We start from the raw sequence: 21,361 nt of genomic DNA on the forward strand, positions 1-21,361 counted from the left end.
GACCAATAAGAGAAGGGTATTACTTGCAATTGGTTGAAAGGACCGACCCGGAAGGGTGGATGCTCCTGGCTGGAAAGAAAGGAGAGCCTGGTGGCGGGAAGTTTTCGTTGGAGCGCGTCTGAAAGCGGTGAGTAGCGCACCTGAGGCAGGGGCGTTTTGGGGTCGGAGACCGAGGAGGGGAGGATGTCCCTTAACCCCCTGGGGAGACGTTCTGGGGTAACTCCCGTTACCGCTTTGAAACAGCTAATATTCCTTTTCCTGGCTGATGGGGAGGCCGGCTCATTTCCTTCCACCAATACATTGGGGAGAAACAGGGGCCCTCGCCCTTCTAATGGAACTCTCTATCATCGCTCAGCTCTAATGGAACTCGGTCCTTTAGGGGCACGTTCCACTGCCGACCGGTCTTTTTTTATCACCAGCCTTTTCCGTGCAGGAGGCTTGGGTACCACAGCCTGTTTATTTGCAACCACTGTTTACTGGGAAACGCCACTGGGAACGCCTAAGCGTAAGGGAGGGTATTATTAAATTGCTGTTGCGTCTAAACGCAGGGGGCGAGGAGTTGGAGGATGTGTGTGTGTGATTTAGCCTCTGGTACTTGGTGTCAAGCATGCATGACTGCCTGAGACCCTGTAAAATATTTCCTGAGGATGCTTGCAAAAGTTCAGATATAGCAAGTAAAACCACTGAATCATGGAAGTAGTAATTAGTAAAAGTTCATGTGTACACACCAAAAAGACAGTTTGCCAACCGGGAGCACTCAAATCGAAACATGGAATTAGGCTCAGGGCTATATTGTTATAAAGCAGCTTGTTTAGTAAGGACTGTTTATTCTTCACACTGATTGGTTATAATATTAACATTTTCTTAAAGGATAGGGAATTGATTAGTGGTTACCTCCTAGCAACCTTGGGAAACAGTTGGAGTTTTGCTTCTGATTTCCAGAGGCAGAAACAAAAAAATGCCCCAGGTCAAGTTAGTCTTTCAAAATAAGCTAAATTAAGTTTTGTTTGTATGTCTGTGCTGGTTTTGTCTGCCCAGGAAATTTTCAAGACTGGTCTCCGTTTGTTTTGGATTTTAACAGTGCCTAGGTATACTTCTGACACACATGCTATAGATAGCTCATTAATTTTTGAACATATTTTATGTTCAGATAGCTTTTGCTATTAAATCACATCCTTTGGGAAAGGAGTTTATGAGCAGTTTTTTAACAGTATAATCAAAGGAGTCGTTTAAAATAGTGGGGCAAAATGGTTGTAGATTACATCGTTTCATAAGTATAGAAAAACCCTCTGCTTTCAATCTCAGCAAACCTGAGCCTGCACTATATGCAAGGCACTGTGCTAGGCTATGTGGATACAGATGTGAAGGGACTCAATCCCTACCCCCCTGGAGAACCTTACAGTCTAGAGAAGGAGAATTATATTTCCACAAAATGGTGAAGACATATTCATATCGATCAAGAATTAGAAGTCCTTGGTTTACTCCCCTTCTTCAGTATCTTTTAGTGGTGTGGCCCTTCCAAACTTCTTAGCAAGGTAAAGAAGACCCTACTTATTTTTCCAGCCTAGTGGTGACTACAGAATTCTACATGAGGAAGGGCATAAGGTCAGCAGTTTGAGTAAGGGTAGGGTGATGCTGAAGCTTTGGAGAACATTCTAAGTTAGTTTTGGAAAATATTGGTTTTCCATATCAGAGTTGGGGGAGGTGTTCCTGGAGATTATGGACAATCTAAATAAAGTTCCTACCCTCCAACCTGACCTCCTTCCACTTGCTCGTGTGTACTCTTAAGTTTTAGTCATTCAGAAATATTTTGAGTTCCTTAATACAAACCAGGCTTTTTCCCCACTTCTGACCTTTTCATGTTCTCTCCCTCTGAAATCTCACCCCTCTGTAGAATACCAATTCCTCTTTTAAGATTGAGTCTAAATTGTAACCCTTTAAAGCAAATATTCAGTAAAATGTTAAATTATTAATTTGAATATTATGTTGATGGATTTTGCTTCACCTGGGATATTTGAATCTATCCAACTTGTTATTTGTAAAATAGCTTCCACCATCCCAATTTTAGAGACAGGGAAAGGGGCTGAGATGAACAAGTTGTTTAGGTTTGCTAAGATCACACAGTAATTTAGTGGTAAAGCTGTTTAACCTCAAAGCTTTGCTCTTTTTTTGTGACATCGCTTTGTGTCTGGTGGATATTTGTTCAGTGTTCTTGACGTCATACTTGTTATTATATGTTTATGTGACTTTGGACACTTCTCTGAAATCTAGAGAATTTTCCATAAAAATGTAGAGTGGGAAGAAGCATGTAGTCCTTATTGAAAGGTCACTGCAGTATATAGTTTACTTTCTAACATTTTTTGTGCTTAGTAATGACATTATCATTGAGCATTATCAACAGTACTGTTTTTAAAAAGTTGTTGCTCTGATTTTTCTTTCACTTTTAGAAAGAAACTTGGCTCTCCAATTCAACTTTAGAATGGCATCCATTTCAGGTTAGTGGAGATGATTACATTTTGTAGTTCATTCTCTTCTCTTTCTAATTGCATGTTTTTCTCTGTACCTTCCCCTCAATTTTGCTGTGAACCTTAAACTGCTCTAAAAAGGCTTAATAGAAATTAATAAAAAATAAATTTTAAAAATACTTGTTTTAAAAATTTTGATTATAGAAGTGATGTTTTTTCAGATTTTTTTTCATTGTGGGAAAATGTACTTAATGAAATTTACCATTTTAACTGCTTGTTAGCATACAGTTCAGTGGCATTACGTGCATGGCATTACGTGCATTTGCACTGTTGTGCAGTCATCACCATTATCCACCTCCAGAACTTTTTCATCCCTCCAAACTGAAACTCGGTACCAGTTAAACCCAGTCCTCCCTTCCCTGCAGCCCCCGGTAACACTATTCTGCTTTCTGTCTCTGTGAATTTGACCATTCTAGGTACCTAATTTAAGTGGAATCATACAATATATGTCCTTTTGTGTCTGGCTTATTTCACTTAAGCATGTCTTTGAGGTTCATCTGTTTTGTAACATGTATCTTTTTAAGGCTGAATCATAGTCCATTGTATGTATATACCACCTTCTCTTTATCCATTTGTCTGTCAGTGGACATTGGGTTATTTCACTTTTTGGCTTTTGTGAATAATGCTGGTACAAACATTGTGTACAAGTATCCATTTGAGCCCCTGCTTCCAGTTTTGGGGGTATATACCTACAAGTGGAATTGCTGGTTAACATGGTGTTTCTATGTTTAATTATTTTAGGAACTACTGTACTGTTTTCCATCGTGACTATCCCATTTTACGTTCCCAAAAAGCAATACATAAGAGTTCCAAGGAATGATATGTTTCTTGATAGCATTTGGGAACTTATCAAGTAGACAATATAAATCATTTATAATCTCACTAGTCAGGTTAATACTGTAACAGTTAGATGTATTGTTTTTCAACAAAATTTTTAACGTTTTGTACATAATGTTTGGTAATGTGATTTTTAAAAACAATGTAGATACAGAGTATAGACATATTGTTAAGTAAATTCTATGTTGTAAATATTCTATTTTTAATACTGTTCTGTATTTTATTGTTTTGAAGTGACATTAAACAATTAACACTTTTGGTGTTGGTGTTGAACTTTCAGTCTGTCTCCATTTTTAAAATGTAAAAAAGGTTGCATTGAACATCTTTGAATCAAAAGCTTTGTGTGCGTCTCTGATTATTTCCTTAAGATAAGTTCCTGTAAGTGGAGCTATTTGAAACGTTTTTAAAGTATAAAAGAAAAACTTCCATTTGACCTTTTCCAGGCAGCTACTTTTGGTATTTTGGTATATTTCCATCCATTGCTTGTTTTTATAAACTTGGCTAGATTCTGTTGTGCTTATTAGTGAGGTCTTGCTGACTATTCAGTAAAGAAGTGGATGGCAGGAGTGAGGAACTTATTCTATGGTATTTTCCTGTCCTTTGTAGGATATAGTGAATATGGCCTTTGCTACATACTAGCACTAACAGTGGGGTAAAAAGATTAGGTTCTTTTCAAACTTTAAAGAAATGGTTTCCCTAAGTATGGCATCCTCCCATCCACCCCTAAAAACTACAATTTATTTAAATATAAATATGAAAAAAATAGTGACATAGATTTTGGCTTTGTCTCATGACTCATTCTCACAGCTTAAGGGTTAATAATAAATAGTAACAATTTAAGTTATATTAAATGCTAATCCAAATGTTCTTTACTAAGAGACAAAGGTGAGGGTTTCAGAGATGTTACGGAACCTTGCCTCAGTTGGGTATAGTTATTTTTGGAATGCATAAATGAGTTATTCTACTTAACAAGACTTTAAGCTTTCTCAGTAGGCTATGCTTTTAAAATAACTGAGTAATGACATAGATAAATTTTATTTAAGAGGAGATGCTTACTTTGAATCATTGCCTTTACAATATTGTGCCCCTTTCAAATAACCCACCTCTTCTATTGTTCTACCCACTTGTCGAACTATATTTGAAATGCCTCTGAAGTTGCCTTCAGGCAGTTTATTGATTTGGATTTGAAGGCTTCCCTTGTGGCAAATCACTTTCCTTTCGTTGTTGATTTCAGTATGGGATATTGCTAGAAAATGTGCTGTTTCTGAAGACTGATACCACCCTTGCATCAGCTGTAAGCTTAGGAACTCTGGAGTGTGATCCCTGCTCAATACTATGTGCTCCTGAGATATATTATAGTAATAAGCCCTCTTTGTTACGGATTATTGAAATCTTTCACTTTTCAATCTCATCTCCAATAATACAAGTCATGTGTTGTCCGTGCTGGCAATAGAGGTGACATAATTTTGAACAAAAACATTAAAAGACCCTGATTTATTACAACTAGCTCTATTCTCTTATACTCTTAGTCAATCAGGACTTTATCTAAGGTACGATGATACTGACTTTGTAGCGTAATTTGACATTAACATCTCTGTTATGTAGGATTTGATCAGGAAGCAGAGCCACTATGAGAGATAGAAGGGACTAACTGTAGGGATTCTACTTGGTGTGAATATGGGAAGTGGTTAAGCTCTTTCTTTCTGTCTGTTGCCTGCGTGTCTGGAGCTGGGCCCAAAGTTGGAGGAGCCAGCAGTTAGGAAGAGAAGATGCATATGCAGTGGGGAATGCCCAAACAAACTGCTCCCCACGAAGATGAATCTTACCGGAACCTAGATCAGTCTCTTATTGCCTCAAAGCCTCCAGTGTAGGTGATGCAGGACCTGTCAAAATGCTCACGTCCTTCCCCGTGGAGTTGCATATGACCTGGCTGAGTGTTCAGAGAAGCCAAGGGAGGAGAACCAACAGGATCTAGAGGAGCTGCAGGCCCTGCTGTCTCCCTAAGGATATCTAGCAGCAGCTGGAATCATGGACCCAGTTGCTGCCCCATGCCAGTGAGGTCACCAGGCCTGACCTTGCACTGACCTTCTTAAATATGGAAAATATGGCGACGGCTTCACTTCCACCTTCTAAATCTCTGGCTCCCCAACATGATACAGCTGTCCCTGGTCCAACCAAATATACACTGATCCTCTCCTCCGAAGAGGACAGGAATTCTTTTTCTTCATCTTTGCGTGACGCTCATTCCTCTTCTTGCTGAATCACATCCTTCTTGATAATCTTCTAACTTAAATCCTGAGATACGAGGTTAGAGACTATTAACACTTTTTATTTTAGAATTTAGGGGAACGCGAGCAGGAACATCAATCAAGCCATCCACCCATCCATCAACCGACCAACCAACCAACCAGCAACAAGAAAAACCCAAATTTGGCTTATATAGGAATGTCAAAATAAGGGAGAAATGCTTATAGCTATTGCAGTTCTTGGTTCTCACCTGATCGTGTGGTCATAGCTATATTTTATAACTGCCTTTTCAACTTCTCGTTCCATATCCTTTTGTTCTCAGCAAGCACCTCACCTGGTCATGGGGCCTTGCCTGGTGGGATATGCCTTAGCAGTTTGCTTGTAATGAGTTTTTGTAGTTTTCCATTAACTCTAATCAGAGGACATGGGAATACCAAAAGACAGCCTAGAGGATCCCCTCCATTCCAGACACACTTCTTTCCTCTGCAGTGTCATAGCAATCCAGTTCCCTTGAATGGTCAGGATCACTCCCCCCAGCCAGTCCAGTAACCCCCTTCTTTGCCTGTTGATTTCCTGTCGTGAGGAATGCAAACTGGCCAAGTGGTAGTCAACTCCAGTTAAATGGAACCGTTGCTTTTCCTCCTGGTAGAAGAGTTCTTCCTCGCTAACTGAGACCTCTAGACCAGCAGAGTCCAAAGTTTCAGGGATGGGAAGCAAACATTTCACTAGTGGCAGTGGGAAGAGTACTATTCACTGTTTGGATAGGTAAGCACACTTATCTGCCTTCCACTTGGTCTTTCCTACCATAATAGTCCTTACTCTTGGATCAGGAGACCTACGTGTGAACTCAGCCAGTTGCTGAATATACCTGTTCTAATTATGCCTGCTGGAACTGGGGAAGTAACCACAGAGTAGGTTGGAGGACCTCCTAACCCACTGTATGATGCACCCAAGCAAAACTGCATTGATCATTGGCTTTGCTTGTCCAGTCCCTACTCTGACTGGTGGATCACCGTGGCATTTTAGTTCTCCAGGAATTATCAGTTTAGAGTTGATGTCTGGTAATTTCTGAGAAGTTATTTTCCTTTTCCCAGTACACAATTACCTTGATAAGTTTCTGTGGAGAAGGATAGTGGAAAGATTTACCACATAAATTTTTAGCTGTGTTAGGAGGGTCCTTTTTCAAAGGGCCCCAACTTCCACTTTATACAAGGGACTCTAGGTCTATAAACTGGCCATTTCTGGGAACTGGTTGAAGGACTATGTCTCCGTTGCGGTGATTCAAATCAGGCTTGTGTTTACCAGAATCAGGCCTTTGTATTCTGCCTGTACAGATCAAGTCGTCTATTTCCATTTCAGACATCATGATCAGCTAGCTGCTGCCGAAGATCTCTGTGGGTCAGACTGTTCTACTCTATTGCCGGGTATGGCAGCCACATCTACGTTTCCTCTGGTCGTGAACTGAATTCCCAGCATTTAGCCCCCATGTCTTAGAATCCATCATTCTCGTTGATTCAGGTAGTCTAGTTCAAAGGCAGCACTTCCCATGGTCATTCCTGGCTTACAGAGAACAGCCACTCCAGCCCTCCCAACTTTCTGATATTCATCTTTGGGACTAGCTAAGTAAATTATTAGAGCCACTCCTGGCCACTATATTTAGCACACTAAATCTAGAATTAATTTCTTTCTTTTTTTTTTTTTTTTTAAATTTTGTTGTTGGACTATGTCCTGTCTTTTTTTTTTTTTTTTTGTGGTACGCGGGCCTCTCACTGCCGTGGCCTCTCCCATTGCGGAGCACAGGCTCCGGACGCGCAGGCCCAGCGGCCATGGCTCACGGGCCCAGCCGCTCCGCGGCACGTGGGATCCTCCCGGACCAGGGCACGAACCCGTGTCCCCTGCACCGGCAGGCGGACTCTCAACCACTGCGCCACCAGGGAAGCCCTGTCCTGTCTTTTTAAAAAATAAATCTATTTATTTATTTTTGGCTGCGTTGGGTCTTCATTGCTGCCTGGGCTTTCTCTAGTTGTGGCGAGCAGGGTCTACTCTTCATTGTGGTACGCGGGCTTCTCATTGCTGTGGCTTCTAGCTCTAGTCGTGCGGGCTTCAGTAATTGTGGCACACGGGCTCAGTAGTTGTGGCTTGCGGGCTCTAGAGCACAGGCTCAGTAGTTGTGTAGCATGGGCTTAGTTGCTCTGTGGCCTGTGGGATCTTCCCGGACCAGGTCTCGAACCTGTGTACTCTGCATTGGAAGGCGGATTCTTAACCACAGCACCAACAGGGAAGTCCCTAAATCCAGAATTTCTTATTGAGTCCACACCAGTAAATTTGGCTTCATTCAATATTGTATGCTGTCCACCTTGATTTAGTAGCCTTAGGACCTGTTCCCACGTATACTCTCTAGTTTCTGGTGATGGATATTGGCAAATGCAACTCTTTTGGTGTGTGTCATATTTTCTCACAGTTCACATTTTTATACCTCATCCTCTGGGGCCTCGTGGGTCTTGTAGCACTGGAAGGTGGTGGGGGCAGATCCTTCGAGTGATTAACGTGCTCTTGCAGGGCATCTACCTCAGGAAAGACCGTAACAGGCAGGAGGTGGCTGTTTCAGAAAGGGGGGGGGGCAAAAAAGACTTGGCAGAATTAGTGGCTCAAGGTCCCCTGCTTCATTGGAATCTGCCCATATGTTCCCATCCCGATTTCAGGGTCTCACTCCTTCCAAATCAATGTCCTAACTTTAACAGAAGAGTCCCTGCGAGGTTGGGAATTCAGTTTGTATCATAATGCAGCCACCTGCAGAATTTAAACTTGTTTGTATTCAGTAATCTCTGGAGATAAGGGTTTTGTTTAGGACAGTCATAGAAACTTTGAGGTCCCTTTATGGACACCCTGCATTTCTCTCATCAAGTGCTCCAGCATACTCGCAAGCAACCAACCGACCCCATTATTCTTACAAAAATGTTCTGTGACAGCAAACACTTGGTCACCCAGAGCATTGCCTTCTCTAGGTACTTAATTACTGGTATCTATAGATGATAATTTAACTTTGTCTACTGCATGCTGTGGAATACCATTATCGCTTCTACTACTGCAAAGAGGGGTCATTAATACCCTTAAATCTAATCAGATCAGAGACTCAATTCCAGGTGGCCCAGAAGCGATTCAGAGAACCCATTAAGGTTCTGTTCCTCTGGGACAACATTTGGCATTGGTCAGGTTCCATCAGAGAAGCTGAATCATTATGAGTGATATAAGGGATTTATGCCAGGGATTAGTCTCTACGTGATCATGGGAACTGGTGAAGAAGTCCGTTGCTGGTCTGGAAGTCACAAGAGCCAGCAGCAGGGTCAGGAGGATGGATGTGGCATGTGGGAGGATAAGGAAGAGCTGAAATGCACTAGGACCAAGTAGAACCTGTGTGTCATTGGGACTCATGTGATGTGTCACTGTCCCCAAGGCTCTGACCTCCAGGACGCTGGTGCCCTGCGGAAGAGCTGGTGCACTTGCCGCAGAAAGTTGCATTTGAACCCAGCCAAGGATTCAAAGAAGCTGAAGAAGCTGTGGGTAAACCTGCCCCTGCTTCTGCCCCCTGTCAGCAAGGTGAGCCAGCGGATCAGCGACAGACAACGGGAGTGAGCTGCAGCAACACCTGACCTTATGCCAGCCTCCTGACTGTAAACCTGGCTGCTGTTTCATTCCTACAGATTTCCCTGGTGGCCAGCCCTAACCAAGAATCGTGCAGGCAGTTGGTAGAATACAAAGCCACCGGAGCATCCTATTTTAAATCATAACTCTAAGATTTCATCTCATGAAAGGGCATTAAGACTGGACACTGACTGGGAATTCCCTGGCAGTCTGGTGGTTAGGACTCTGTGCTTTCACTGCTGAGGGCCAGGGTTCAATCCCTAGTCAGGGAAATAAGATCCCACGAGCCATGCAGCATGGCCAAGAAAAAAAACAAACAAAAAAAACAAAACAAAAACTGGACACTGATTAATGCAGGCAGATGTTTTAGAAAACACCAATCTATAAAATTTTTCTAGCTTCCACTGATGTGATATCAAAAGAAATCTCACTTTGACTTTAATATTTGGACTGATTAGAGTCATGTTAAGGCTTCTTTATAAGTTAGCATGCTGGCCTTGTAATGCCAATTCCAGTAGCATGCTTGATTTCTCTCTTTACTGTTACATCATTGTATTTATAATCACCGACTCCTTACAATGTCACAGTATGAACCCAAATATGAATGTTTTTGTAAAATGATAGCTAAGTAGTTAGGGTATGACTTTTAAATAATTTCCTCTTGCTTCAAAGTCTGGTCACTTTACTGAAATGATTTAGGAGATGGTTGGACCACTGCCCTACAACATAATAAAAAAAATTATTATTGATGAAATGCTTAACTGTGTGCCAGGTACTGTGTTAAGAACTTTCAATATGCTATCTCATTTAATTTGTTATAGCAGTTCTATGAAAGCTAGGTATTAATATTATCCCCATTTTACAGATAGGGAAATTGAGGCTCAGTTAAGTATAAGGTACTTAGCCTGAGGTCTCTCAGCCAGTAAGAGGAAGACCTAAGATTTAACTCGGGTCTGTGTGGCTCCAAAACACATGCTCTTAACCACTCTGCTATATTACGATCAGTATATAATTTTGATGGTGAGGAATACGTAAAAATCAATAATAAGGAAACCTAAAGTTGTGATTAACTCTGTCTGGTCATTATATCTTTTTTCCTCCCTCGTAGCTCTAAGTGAGGAACTGGATTCTATAACCAGTGAGCTACATGTGGTAGACATTCAAATTCAAGAACTTCTGGAAAGGCAACAGGAGCTTATTCAGAAAAAAAATGTCCTAACAAAGAGACTAAAGCAGTGTTTAGAGAATTCTGATGCTGGCGAGAGCAGCGAATGTGATTCGTCACCTGCCTCTTGGAATAAAGAAGGTTTGCTCTTTTTTTTTTGTTTTTCTTTTTATCTTTGCCAGTTTTGTTTCTTCTCAGTTCTATGAACTGGAATTAAATCATTGTGCCTGGGTCAGTGCTTTCTAGTAGCTTAAGAGTTGAAACTAGCCATTCCTTAAGTGGCAGGGGAACTTGGAAGCAGACCATTCTTTACCCATGTTCTTTTTAAATGAAGCCTTTATTATTCACAATGTATTATTTTGTCCAAATATGGTTTTAGCAACATTAATCGGTGCTTAGAAAAATAAGATATTTATTTAACTCAGTTTTCTAGGTTTTAACTAGAAAAAATTAAACAATTGAGAAAAAAATTCAAACTCGTTGAAGGGCAGTGCATTCTCCTGCCCTAGTGAACAAACCTTTCTTGATTCAGGGTCTTGCCAAGCATCTTGTTTATCATTAATCGTGGAAAACTATAACTCTTGAAAGAATTGAATGCTTTTGTGGGCCTTTTTTTCCAGTGTTCATTTTTAAACAAGATATTTACACCAAAAATTTCAGGTAATCGTTAACTTTGTTCATGATAGTTGAGTTTTCTATGATGCTATGAATTTCCTGATGGACATGCAGACTGTTTTTCAAATACCTGACCAAACACCTTTCTCCTCTGTAAGTTATTTATCACCGGCAAATGTCATTTTTTTTCTGATGTACTTTTTCTTATGATATATCATTAAGTATGATTTTGCTTAGCATCGTGAATTAAACAGATCTCAAAATTATTATTATAAAAGTTAAATTGTCCATAGTATTAAAAGTCTTATATATTGATCTGATTCTTCTCTATTATAAAAACAGCCATTCACATTTGTGTCTCATTCATAATACTGAATAGTTCTAATCTATCTGGTTTGTTTTTCTCTTTCTAGATTTTCCATGGTCTGGTAAAGTTAAAGATGTTCTGCAAAATGTCTTTAAACTGCAGAAGTTCAGGTCACTTCAGCTGGAAACGATTAATGTAACAATGTCTGGAAAGGAGGTATTTCTCGTTATGCCTACAGGTGGGGGAAAGAGCTTATGCTACCAGTTACCAGCGTTATGTTCAGATGGTGGGTATTAATCAACATTAATTTAACGTGAAGAAACATTATTTCTCTGAATATATCTTTAAGTCTTTAAAAAAAATGTCTAGCCCTATATTTGCCAAAATCAAGTGCATTTTTGTTTGATTTATCTCTCCACTAATACACATTTAAAGGATTCACCTAGAGAGGGAATGTTAAAGACTGAGAGTAGGGCTTCCCTGGTGGCACAGTGGTTGAGAGTCCGCCTGCTGATGCAGGGGACACGGGTTCGTGCCCCGGTCCAGGAAGATCCCACATGCCGCGGAGCGGCTGGGCCCGTGAGCTATGGCCTCTGAGCCTGTGTGTCCGGAGCCTGTGCTCCACAACGGGAGAGGGCACAACAGTGAGAGGCCCGCGTACCGCAAAAAAAAAAAAAAAAAAGACTGAGAGTAATTCATTCTTTTATCTGGTTCCTGAAACATCATTAAAGAACATGTTGTAGGAGAAAAAGCCCTAGAAAAGGAGTCAGTAGGCCTGGAGTCGAGCCCCAGGTCTTTGTGGAGTGTCTGCTGTGGTGTTAGGCCCTGGAGATACTGGAGTCAGCAGATGTACGTGGTCCTCGTTTTCACAGAGCTCAGTGGCCAGCAGTGCTTCCTCAAACTTTAACGTGCATAAAAATCAGCTGGTAATCTGATCAACATGCAGATTCTAGTTTAGTGTGAGTCCCAAGAGCTTGCATTTCTGACAGGCTCTCAGATGACACTGATGCTGCTGTTTGGGGACTACCAGGGGTATAGAGCAGGGTCAGCAGACTTTTCCTCGAAGAACCAGTCAGTAAATGGGAGAGGCTCTGCGGTCCGTGAGGTCTGTGCCGACTGCTCAGCTGCCAGTGTAGCAGGAAAGCAGCCACAGACGATAGGTAAAGGGATGGCTGTGGCTGTTTTCCAGGAAAACCTTATTTACAAAAACAAGCAACCGGCCCTTAGTTTGTTGACCCCTGGTCTAGAGAATACAGCTTAATTGCAAGCAATAGCTTTAAGGGTTTTGTGATAAAGGTTTTAATAGGGAATTAAGTCAGTGCAAAGATCTGGTCTAGGGGCTGTTAGGGAAGGCCTGAGGAAGTGGCTTTTTTTTATTTTAATATTTTTTTAATTGAAGTATAGTTGATTTACAGTGTTGTGTTTCAGGTGTACAGCAAAGTGATTCAATTATACATATATATGTATATATATTTTTTCAGATTCCTTTCCCTTATAGGTTACTACAAAATATTCAGTAGAGTCTCCTCTGCTCTACAGCAGGTCCCTGTTGGTTATCTGTTTTATATATAGTAGTGTGTATATGTTAATCCCAAACTCCTAATTTATCCCTCCCTTACCCTTTCCCCTTTGGTAACTATAAGTTTGTTTTCTGTGTCTATGGGTCTGTTTCTGTTTTGTAAATAAGTTCATTTGTATCTCTTTTTTTTTTTTTTTAAGATTCCACATATAAGTGATATATGATATTTGTCTTTCTCTGTCTGGCTAACTTCACTTAGTATGATAATCTCTAGGTCCATCCATGTTGCTGCAAATGGCATTATTTCATTCTTTTTTATGGCCGAGTAATATTCCATAGTGTGTTTTTGTGTGTGTGTGTGTGTGTGTGTGTGCGCACCTAAAAGTGAGAGAACATGCATGGTGTGGGGTATTCAATAACCTGGAATCATTTTAGTGTGGCAGGCAGTGAAGGCCAAGACATGTGGAAAGAATCTTTAAAGATATTTTTAAAACTTTTCCTTAGATGAGTGGAAAGCTATTGAAGGGTCTTAAACAGGTAAGAGACTTGTCAGATTTGTGGTTTAGAAGGATAATTCCAGCAGATGGAGGAATTCCAGAAATATTTAGGAGGTAGGTTCAGTAGGACTTGGTATTCATTGGATACAGGACTAGGAGAAGAGATAGTCTAGCTGCCCAGATTTGAGGCTGGGACAGATGGTGAAGTTGTTCACTGAAACAGGGTACATTGGAGAAAGAACTTATTTGGGAATGGAGAGGGAAGGTGATGAATTTAATGTGGGGCCTGTTGAATTTATGATGCCTGCAAGATATCCAGGTAGTATTGTCCTCTGAGTAGGAGGATGTTTGAGTGGAAAGCTTGGGTTCGAGAGACCTGAGGTTGCTGGGTTGGAGGCTGTTAGTATGCAGATGGCTATTGAAGTGAATTATATCATCCAGAACAGCGTGAGAAGAGAAGGGCGCCCAGAACAGAAACCAGAACACCAAGAGTTTAGGGACAGACAGAGACAGAGGGCCTTACAGAGAAGCAAAGTGTAGGAGGGTAGTCAGGAGAGTATGGGGTTATCAGAAGCCTGGAGGAGGGAGTATTTCAAGCAGGGAGTAGTTAATAGTGATGACTGTTGGCAAAAGGTCAAATAAAATAAGGACATGGAAGTTCCAGTGGACTTAGTGACAAGGGACTCAAATATGACCTTGGCTAGAGCAGCTTCAGTAAAATGGTTGGGTGGAAACCAAAGAGCAATTGTTTGGGAGTGAGTAGGAGTGAGGAAGTGGAACCAGTGAAAGGGACACTCCTGGGAAAGAATTGCTATGCAGGGAAAAAGACAGGGGGCCCTGAATTAGGTGTTCAGGGTTTCTTCAAATTTGAGAGAGACTTGACCATGTTTAAATGTAATGAGGGACTTCCCTGGTGGTCCAGTGGTTAAGACTCCGCACTTCCACTGCAGGGGGCACGGGTTTGATCATCGGTCGGGGAACTAAGATCCTACATGCCATATAGGGTGGCCAAAAAATAAAGTAAGATAAAATAAGATAAGATGATAAGATAAAATAAAATACTAATGAGAAGGTGCCAGTAATGAGGGAGAAAGTGAAAATACAGGAGAGAGGACTAACTGAGAGGATAAAATCCTTGATAAGGTCGTAACCTTGAGTATATTTTTTAAACTGGTCTGCTTTCTGCCCTAGGTTCTTTTTAGGAACAAACTACAGAAACGTAAGAACTTAGGATTTTAACAATGTAGAATAGCTTTTGTAGCTGCTGCAAACAATTTCAGTTCTCAGAGAAAGGGGATATATTACGATAACTTGTCAGTCAATAAAACCGTTCACTGATTTCTGATCCGACTAAATTAATCTGGTGCAGTAAGTGAATGGATACTTATGTAACTATCATTCTAGATGATACAAGTTGCTATGTTTTCTTTGGAAAGCTAACTGGATAGTATTTGACTTGATTTATATCATTTTACTGAGATTACCAATACCAAATGTTAAAAATGATAGTAAATTCCAAATGATAACATCTATCTATATTTCTGTAAGACTGATAGGGTGAGAGATGTCTGTTTATCTTATATCTGCTTATTTGGCTTATTGTTTATTCGTATCTACCTCCTTTATTAATGAGGGTAAGAAATAGCTGGTATATTGCTAAGGCTGCATTGAAAATCAGTCTGAATTGATGGGCAGGGCCGGAAGTTACAGTAAAGAAGGTAAACTCATTCTGGTGGTGATATAAAATTTAAAGTAGATTTCTTTCTCTTTTAGGTTTTACACTCGTGATTTGCCCATTGATCTCCCTTATGGAAGACCAATTAATGGTTTTGAAACAATTAGAAATTTCAGCTACCATGTTAAATGCTTCTAGTTCTAAGGTATGCGTGTGTGGCTTTTATTGTATTTTATTTTTAATTTACACTCTTCATTGAAATAGGAACCTTAGGTTCAATTGAGTTGCTTATAAAATTAAAAAACTGATAACTGTTTACATTGGAGTCGAAAATTACTGCTCATAGGTCAGTTCTAGCCCACTGCCTATTGTGTGCGGTCCGTGAATTAAGATTAGTTTTTATATTTTTAATTGGTTAAAAAAAATCAAAAGAAGAATAGTATGTTGTGAAGTGTGAAAGTTACATGAAATTCAGATTTCAGTGGCCATAAATAATGTTCTGTTGGAACAGAATCACGCTGGTTCTTTTATGTGTAATCTGTGACTGTTTTCCTGCTGTAACAGCAGAGTTGAGTAGCTGTGATATGGACCACAACACCTAATATTTTCTATCTGGCACTTTACAGGAAATATTTGCTGTTTTATAGTGTCCATTCTAAAATAGTGAGCAAGAATTTCTTATTATGCAATATAATTAAATAGAAAAAATGAATTAGTAACAAGGTACCCAACCCCTGTGGAATTTCTTCTGTTTGGGAATGGACCTTTATCTGTAGAATAAAGCATTTCCAAGGTGTTTGTTTTTTAAAAAGCACATTATTGAAAATTTTAAAAACATACAAAAGTAGAGAGAATAGTATAAAAACTGCCATGTATCGTTAAGTACCTTTAACAGTTATCAGTATATGACCAATTTTTTTCGTCTGTATATCCCCAATTTCCCCTCCTGCCCACCCTTGGTTTATTTATTTGAGATAAGTCCCAGACATCATATCATTTCAATCGTAGCTTCTTCTTCAGTGTGTATGTCTAACATTTTAAAAAGGTAACTGCATTGCCATTATCACATCTAAAAAATTTAGTATTAGTTCTTTAAAACCACCATTTAAAAAGATTCAGATTTCTGTCTCATCAAATGTTGTTATTTTTTTTAATCATGGTCCAGATAAGGTTCATGCATTATGTTGTATTGGTTGATATATCCATAGGTTTCCCTTATTTCTTGTTTGTTTCCCACGCAAATTATTGTTTAGGTTGTTTTTTTTGTTTGTTTTTTTGTCCTATACTTTCCTATATTTTGTCTCTTCCTGACTGTATTCTTGTGATGTTGTTTCACTTGTTGCTTTTAGTTAGATCTAAAAGCTTGACTGTATTTGGGCTTTCTTTTCTTTTCTTTCTTTGGCAAGAGTATACTTTCCCCTGGTATCATTCAGGAGGTATATAAAACCCAGTTATATTTTTGTGACATTAGCTTGATCAGTGGGTTCAGCTTATGTCTGCCTGCTCTATAATTATCAAGTTCTCTATCACCTTTTCATCTAATGGTTTTTAGCAGCCACCGATGATTATTGCCTATCCTAGAGCATTATTTAATTAGGGGGTTACAAGATGGTGATTTCTAATTCTCACTTTTTCTTATATTAGCTAGACTTTTTCTGTAAAAAAGAACGTTTTCCTTATTAACTCTTTGCAGATTGAAAGTTCTTCCCCTTTCTTTACCAATTTTCAGAAAGAGTTGGTTTTCCAGCATTCTCCGAAGGTGGTCAATAAGTTCTTTTTTTTTTTTTCCCCAAGTATCATTGTAAATTTACGGATTTTTAACATGTTTGATGTCTTTTGATCCATAGTTATTATTCTTTTTTTATGGTGAAATAGTCCCATCTTTGAGTAGTGAGAGTCTTATCTAAGGTGGCTCCTAAATGTAGCTCATAGCTTTTGAGTCTTTGCTTTCTTTTATAAGATATTCTGTGCTCATTTTGTATATTTCCTCCCAGCCCTAAAGTCAGCTATGTCTTCGGGAAGCCCTGGTTCTCCTAGTCTTTCCCATATAATTTTGTTTTATTTAAACTCTTGTGTCATTATAACTGCTTTCTCATTCACCAAAATGAATCTGTGGAGAACACTGCCTTCTCATATTGCACTTCTTTAAAACTGAAAAAGAGAGTAATAATAATGGAAAGTACAGTTGACCTTTAAACAACGTGAGGGTTGGGGGCCCCTAACTGTACACACAGTCAGAAATCTGTGGGTGACTTATAGTCAGCTCTCCTCATTTCAGGGATTCAACCAACTGCAGATCGCAGTACTGTAGTATTTACTATTGAAAAAAATCTGCATATAAATGGACCCATGCAATTCAAATTTGAGTTGTTCCAGGGTCCACTGTAGTTAGAAAGGTGTGATAATTACAAGTTCAGGCCATGTCACTACTGCTTGAAGAGTTGCTGAGGAAATAGCCTTATGTTTGCTCCTCTAATATTTCTGGGACATTTAGGACCAGCTGAAATATTTAATACACTTTGGCCATTTCTTAACAAAACTAGGAATATCTCGAGTTAACAAACTGCTTTTCTGGGATGATTGAAAGTATTTTGACTTTCTATCACATTCACCACTTCTTTTGGTCCTAATTAGGTTAGAGGGAGAAAATACAACATCCACTGTTCTAAATATTATAGAAAATAACAACAACATTAAGAACCTAATAGCTGTTAGTTCTTAAGATTTATTCTTATTACATATGTCAGCGGTCCCTGACCTTTTTGGCACCAGGGACCAGTTTTTTGGAAGACAGTTTTTCCACGGATGGGGGTTGGGGGTGGTGGTGGTTTCAGGATGACTCAAGTGCATTACATTTATTGTGCACTTTATTTCTATTATTATTACATTGTAATATATAATGAACTAATTATACAGCTCACCATAGTGCTGACAGGAGGTGAGCTCAGGCAGTGATGTGAGCGACGGGGAGCGGCTGTAAATACAGGTGAAGCTTTGCTCACTCGCCGCTCATCTGCTGTGCAGCCCGGTTCCTAACAGGCCACGGACAGGCAGTGTTCTGTGGCCCGGGGGTTGGGGACCCCGATATATATAATATATAAATATATGTATTTCATATTATAAAAATTTAATGAATAAGATACTTCATAAAACCTAAATAGATTATGAGTAGATTTGATAACATCATTAAAATAGCTAGTTCACACATGCATGAAATGATTTCAAATATAATGTTAAAAATTAATAAAACCCACCTTTATCACCATACCTATCGCATGGAGCTTACATTTTGGCATTTATTGTGAAAAATTTAGCATTATGCCTTTATGGAGTAAATGCTTATTGGAGTGTCTTCACATTCATTTTTTTGTTCTCTTTTTTGTCAAATGAGATTATTCTTTTATCAGCAGTCTGGATGTAAGTAAGTAACTGAAATGCTGTTTGCACAGCTGCCATGAAGTTTAGTACTGGGACATTACTTTGATTTTAATGAAGTAAACATCTGTTGCTAAAAAAGCCCCAAGGCTGTTGCTTCTGAGTAATGAATGTCTTCATTTACCACTGAGTATTGCAGTCTGCTAGCTTAGCTCTGCTATCATTGTGTCTGTGTTTCCTTTCAACAGGAGCATGTGAAATGGGTTCATGCTGAAATGGTAAATAAAAACTCCAAGCTAAAGCTAATTTATGTGACTCCAGAGAAAATTGCAAAAAGCAAAATGTTTATGTCAAGACTAGAAAAAGCCTATGAAGCAAGGAGATTTACCCGAATTGCTGTAGACGAAGTTCATTGCTGTAGTCAATGGGGACATGATTTCAGACCTGGTATGTATGTTGTATCTAGAAAACCCCTTGATGCTAGGGACTCTTTTCTTACTCAGCTTTACATGATGGAAATCCCTGCTTCCATTAAAATTATCTTCTTAGGTAGTTATTACTCATTTTTTCTTGCCTTAATATAAGGGGAGTCAAGAGGCAGAATCTTTGATCTCTTTACCCCTCACCCCCATGGTAGTGTTTATTAGTCTAATTGCCTTTATCTTTTGAAATGTGTGCTTATTAGCAAATATTATACCTTGCCATCTTTAGCCATAAAGGCTTACTGACCTCCAGATTCTCCTTCACATCTGTTGAGGAATTTGCATCTGCTTCAGATTTGTCTCTTTTAGTCATCATTCTGGGTGTCTTTAGCACCCACTTCAGGATCTACACCCAACTAACTCCTCAGTGTTAATAGTTCTATGGTATATTTTCGTAACTTTATTCTTTGCTTCTCCAACAGAATCCTACAGTCATAGCCTGAATCAGATTACTCAGACATGTTCTGTGCAAAAAAATCTGAAAATTAATTAAATTGTTTGGGTTTTTTTGCTATTGAGTTGTATGAGCTCTTTATATATTTTGTATATTAACTAACCTCTTATCAGGTATATGATTTGCAAATATTTTCTCCCATTCCATAGGTTGCCTTTCATTATGTTAATGGTTTCCTTTACTATACAGAAGCTTTTTAATTTGAGGCAACCCCACTTGTTTTTTTGTGTGTGAGTTTTTTTGCTTTTGTTGCTATTGCTTTTGGCCTCAGATTCAAAAAATCGTTGCCAAGACTGATGTCAAGGAGCTTATCTCATATGTTTTCATCTAGGAGTTTTATGGTTCCAGATATTACGTTTGAGTCTTTAATTCATCTTGAGTTGACTTTTGTATGTGGTGTAAGATAAGGGTCCACTTTTATTCTTTTGCATGTGGCTGTCCAGTGTTCCCAACACCATTTATTGAAGAAACCATCATTTCCCCATTATATGTTCTTGGCTCCTTTGTAGTAACTTTATTGACTGTATATGCGTGGGTTTATTTCTGGGCTCTCTATTCTGTCCCGTTACTTTAGCTATAGCTTTTATTTGTATGTTCTTATACTTTTATTACTGTAGCTTTGAAACATAGTTTGAAATCAGGAAGCGTAATACCTCTGGCTTTGTTCTTTCTCAGGATTGCTTTGGCTATTTGGGGTCTTTGTGGTCCATACAAACTTTAGGGTGGTTTTTCCTATTTCTGTGAAAAACACCATTGGACTTTTGATAGGAATTGCACTGAATCTGTAGATTGCGCTGGGTCATTTGGACATTTAAACAATATTAATTTTTCCAGTTCATGAGCACAGAGTATCTTTCCATTTGTTGTGTCTTCTTCAGTTTCATTCATCAGTGTCTTTTAGTTTTCAGTGTATAGATATTTCACCTTCTTGGTTAAATTTATTCCTGGGGATTTTATTCTTTTTTGATCTAGTTTAATTTCTCTTTCTGATAGTTGTTATTAGTGTATAGAAACACAACTGATTTTTGGATTTTGATTTTGTATCCTGCAACTTCGCTGAATTTGTTTATAAGTTCTACAGGTTCTTGGTGGAGTCTTTAGGGTTTTCTATGTATAATATTATGTCATCAGCAAATAGTGAGTTTTACTTCTTTCATTCTGATTTGGATGCCTTCTATTTTGTTTTCTTAACCTAATTATTGACTAGGACTTCCAATCTATGTTGAATAAAAGTGGTGAGAAGGAGGCATCCTTGTCTTGTTCCTGACCTTAGAGGAATAGTTTTCAGCTTTTCACCATTGAGTATGATGTTAGCTGTGGGCTTGTCACATATGGCCTTTATTATGGTGAGATTTGTCCCCTCTAAACCTACTTTGTTGAGAGTTTTTATCATGAATGCATGTTGAATTTTGCTTTTTCTGCATCTACTGAGATGAGCATGTGATTTTTAGCTTTCATTTTGTTACTGTGGTATATATCACATTGATTGATTTGCAGATATTGAACCATCCTTGCAATCCTGGAATAAATCTCACTTCATCATGGTGTATGATCCTTTTAATGTATTGCTGAATTTAGTTTGTTAATATTTTGTTGAGGATTTTTGTATCTATGTTTGTCATGGATATTGGCCCATAACTTTTCTTGTAGTGTTCTTTCCTGGTTTTGGTATCAGGATAATGCTAGCCTCGTAGAATGAGTTTGGAAGTGTTCCCTTCTCTTCTATGTTTTATAAGAGTTTGAGAAAGACTAGTGTTAATTCTTCTTTAAATTTTTGGTAGAATTCACCAGTGTAGCCATCTGGTCCTGGACTTTTGTTTGTTGGGAGGTTTTTGATTACTGATTCAATCTCCTTACTAGTGGTTTTTCTGTTCAGATTTTCTATTTCTTAATGATTTAGTTTTGATAGGTTTTAGTAGGAATTTATCTGTTTCTTCTGAGTTGTCGAATTTGTTGGTATATAATTGTTTACAATAGTGTCTTATAATTGTATTTTCATAGTATCAGTTGTTATGTCTCCT

At 38.9% G+C, this 21,361-nt stretch overlaps 1 protein-coding gene across 1 annotated transcript in view; it reads left to right on the forward strand.

Moving 5' to 3' along the window:
* Positions 1–17: 17 nt before the first annotated feature.
* The window catches only part of RECQL (RecQ like helicase), a 33,585-nt gene continuing 12,241 nt past the window's right edge, over positions 18–21,361 (forward strand). The window contains exons 1-6 of the mRNA XM_019936594.3: positions 18–127; positions 2,448–2,495; positions 10,360–10,557; positions 11,445–11,624; positions 15,128–15,234; positions 18,653–18,851. Coding sequence (XP_019792153.1) covers positions 2,480–2,495; positions 10,360–10,557; positions 11,445–11,624; positions 15,128–15,234; positions 18,653–18,851 — 700 coding nt within the window. The 5' untranslated portion in view covers positions 18–127; positions 2,448–2,479. The remainder of the gene's footprint in view (positions 128–2,447; positions 2,496–10,359; positions 10,558–11,444; positions 11,625–15,127; positions 15,235–18,652; positions 18,852–21,361) is intronic.

This window comes from Tursiops truncatus, chromosome 11 (assembly GCF_011762595.2).
Source record: "Tursiops truncatus isolate mTurTru1 chromosome 11, mTurTru1.mat.Y, whole genome shotgun sequence".
Lineage (NCBI taxonomy): Eukaryota > Metazoa > Chordata > Mammalia > Artiodactyla > Delphinidae > Tursiops > Tursiops truncatus.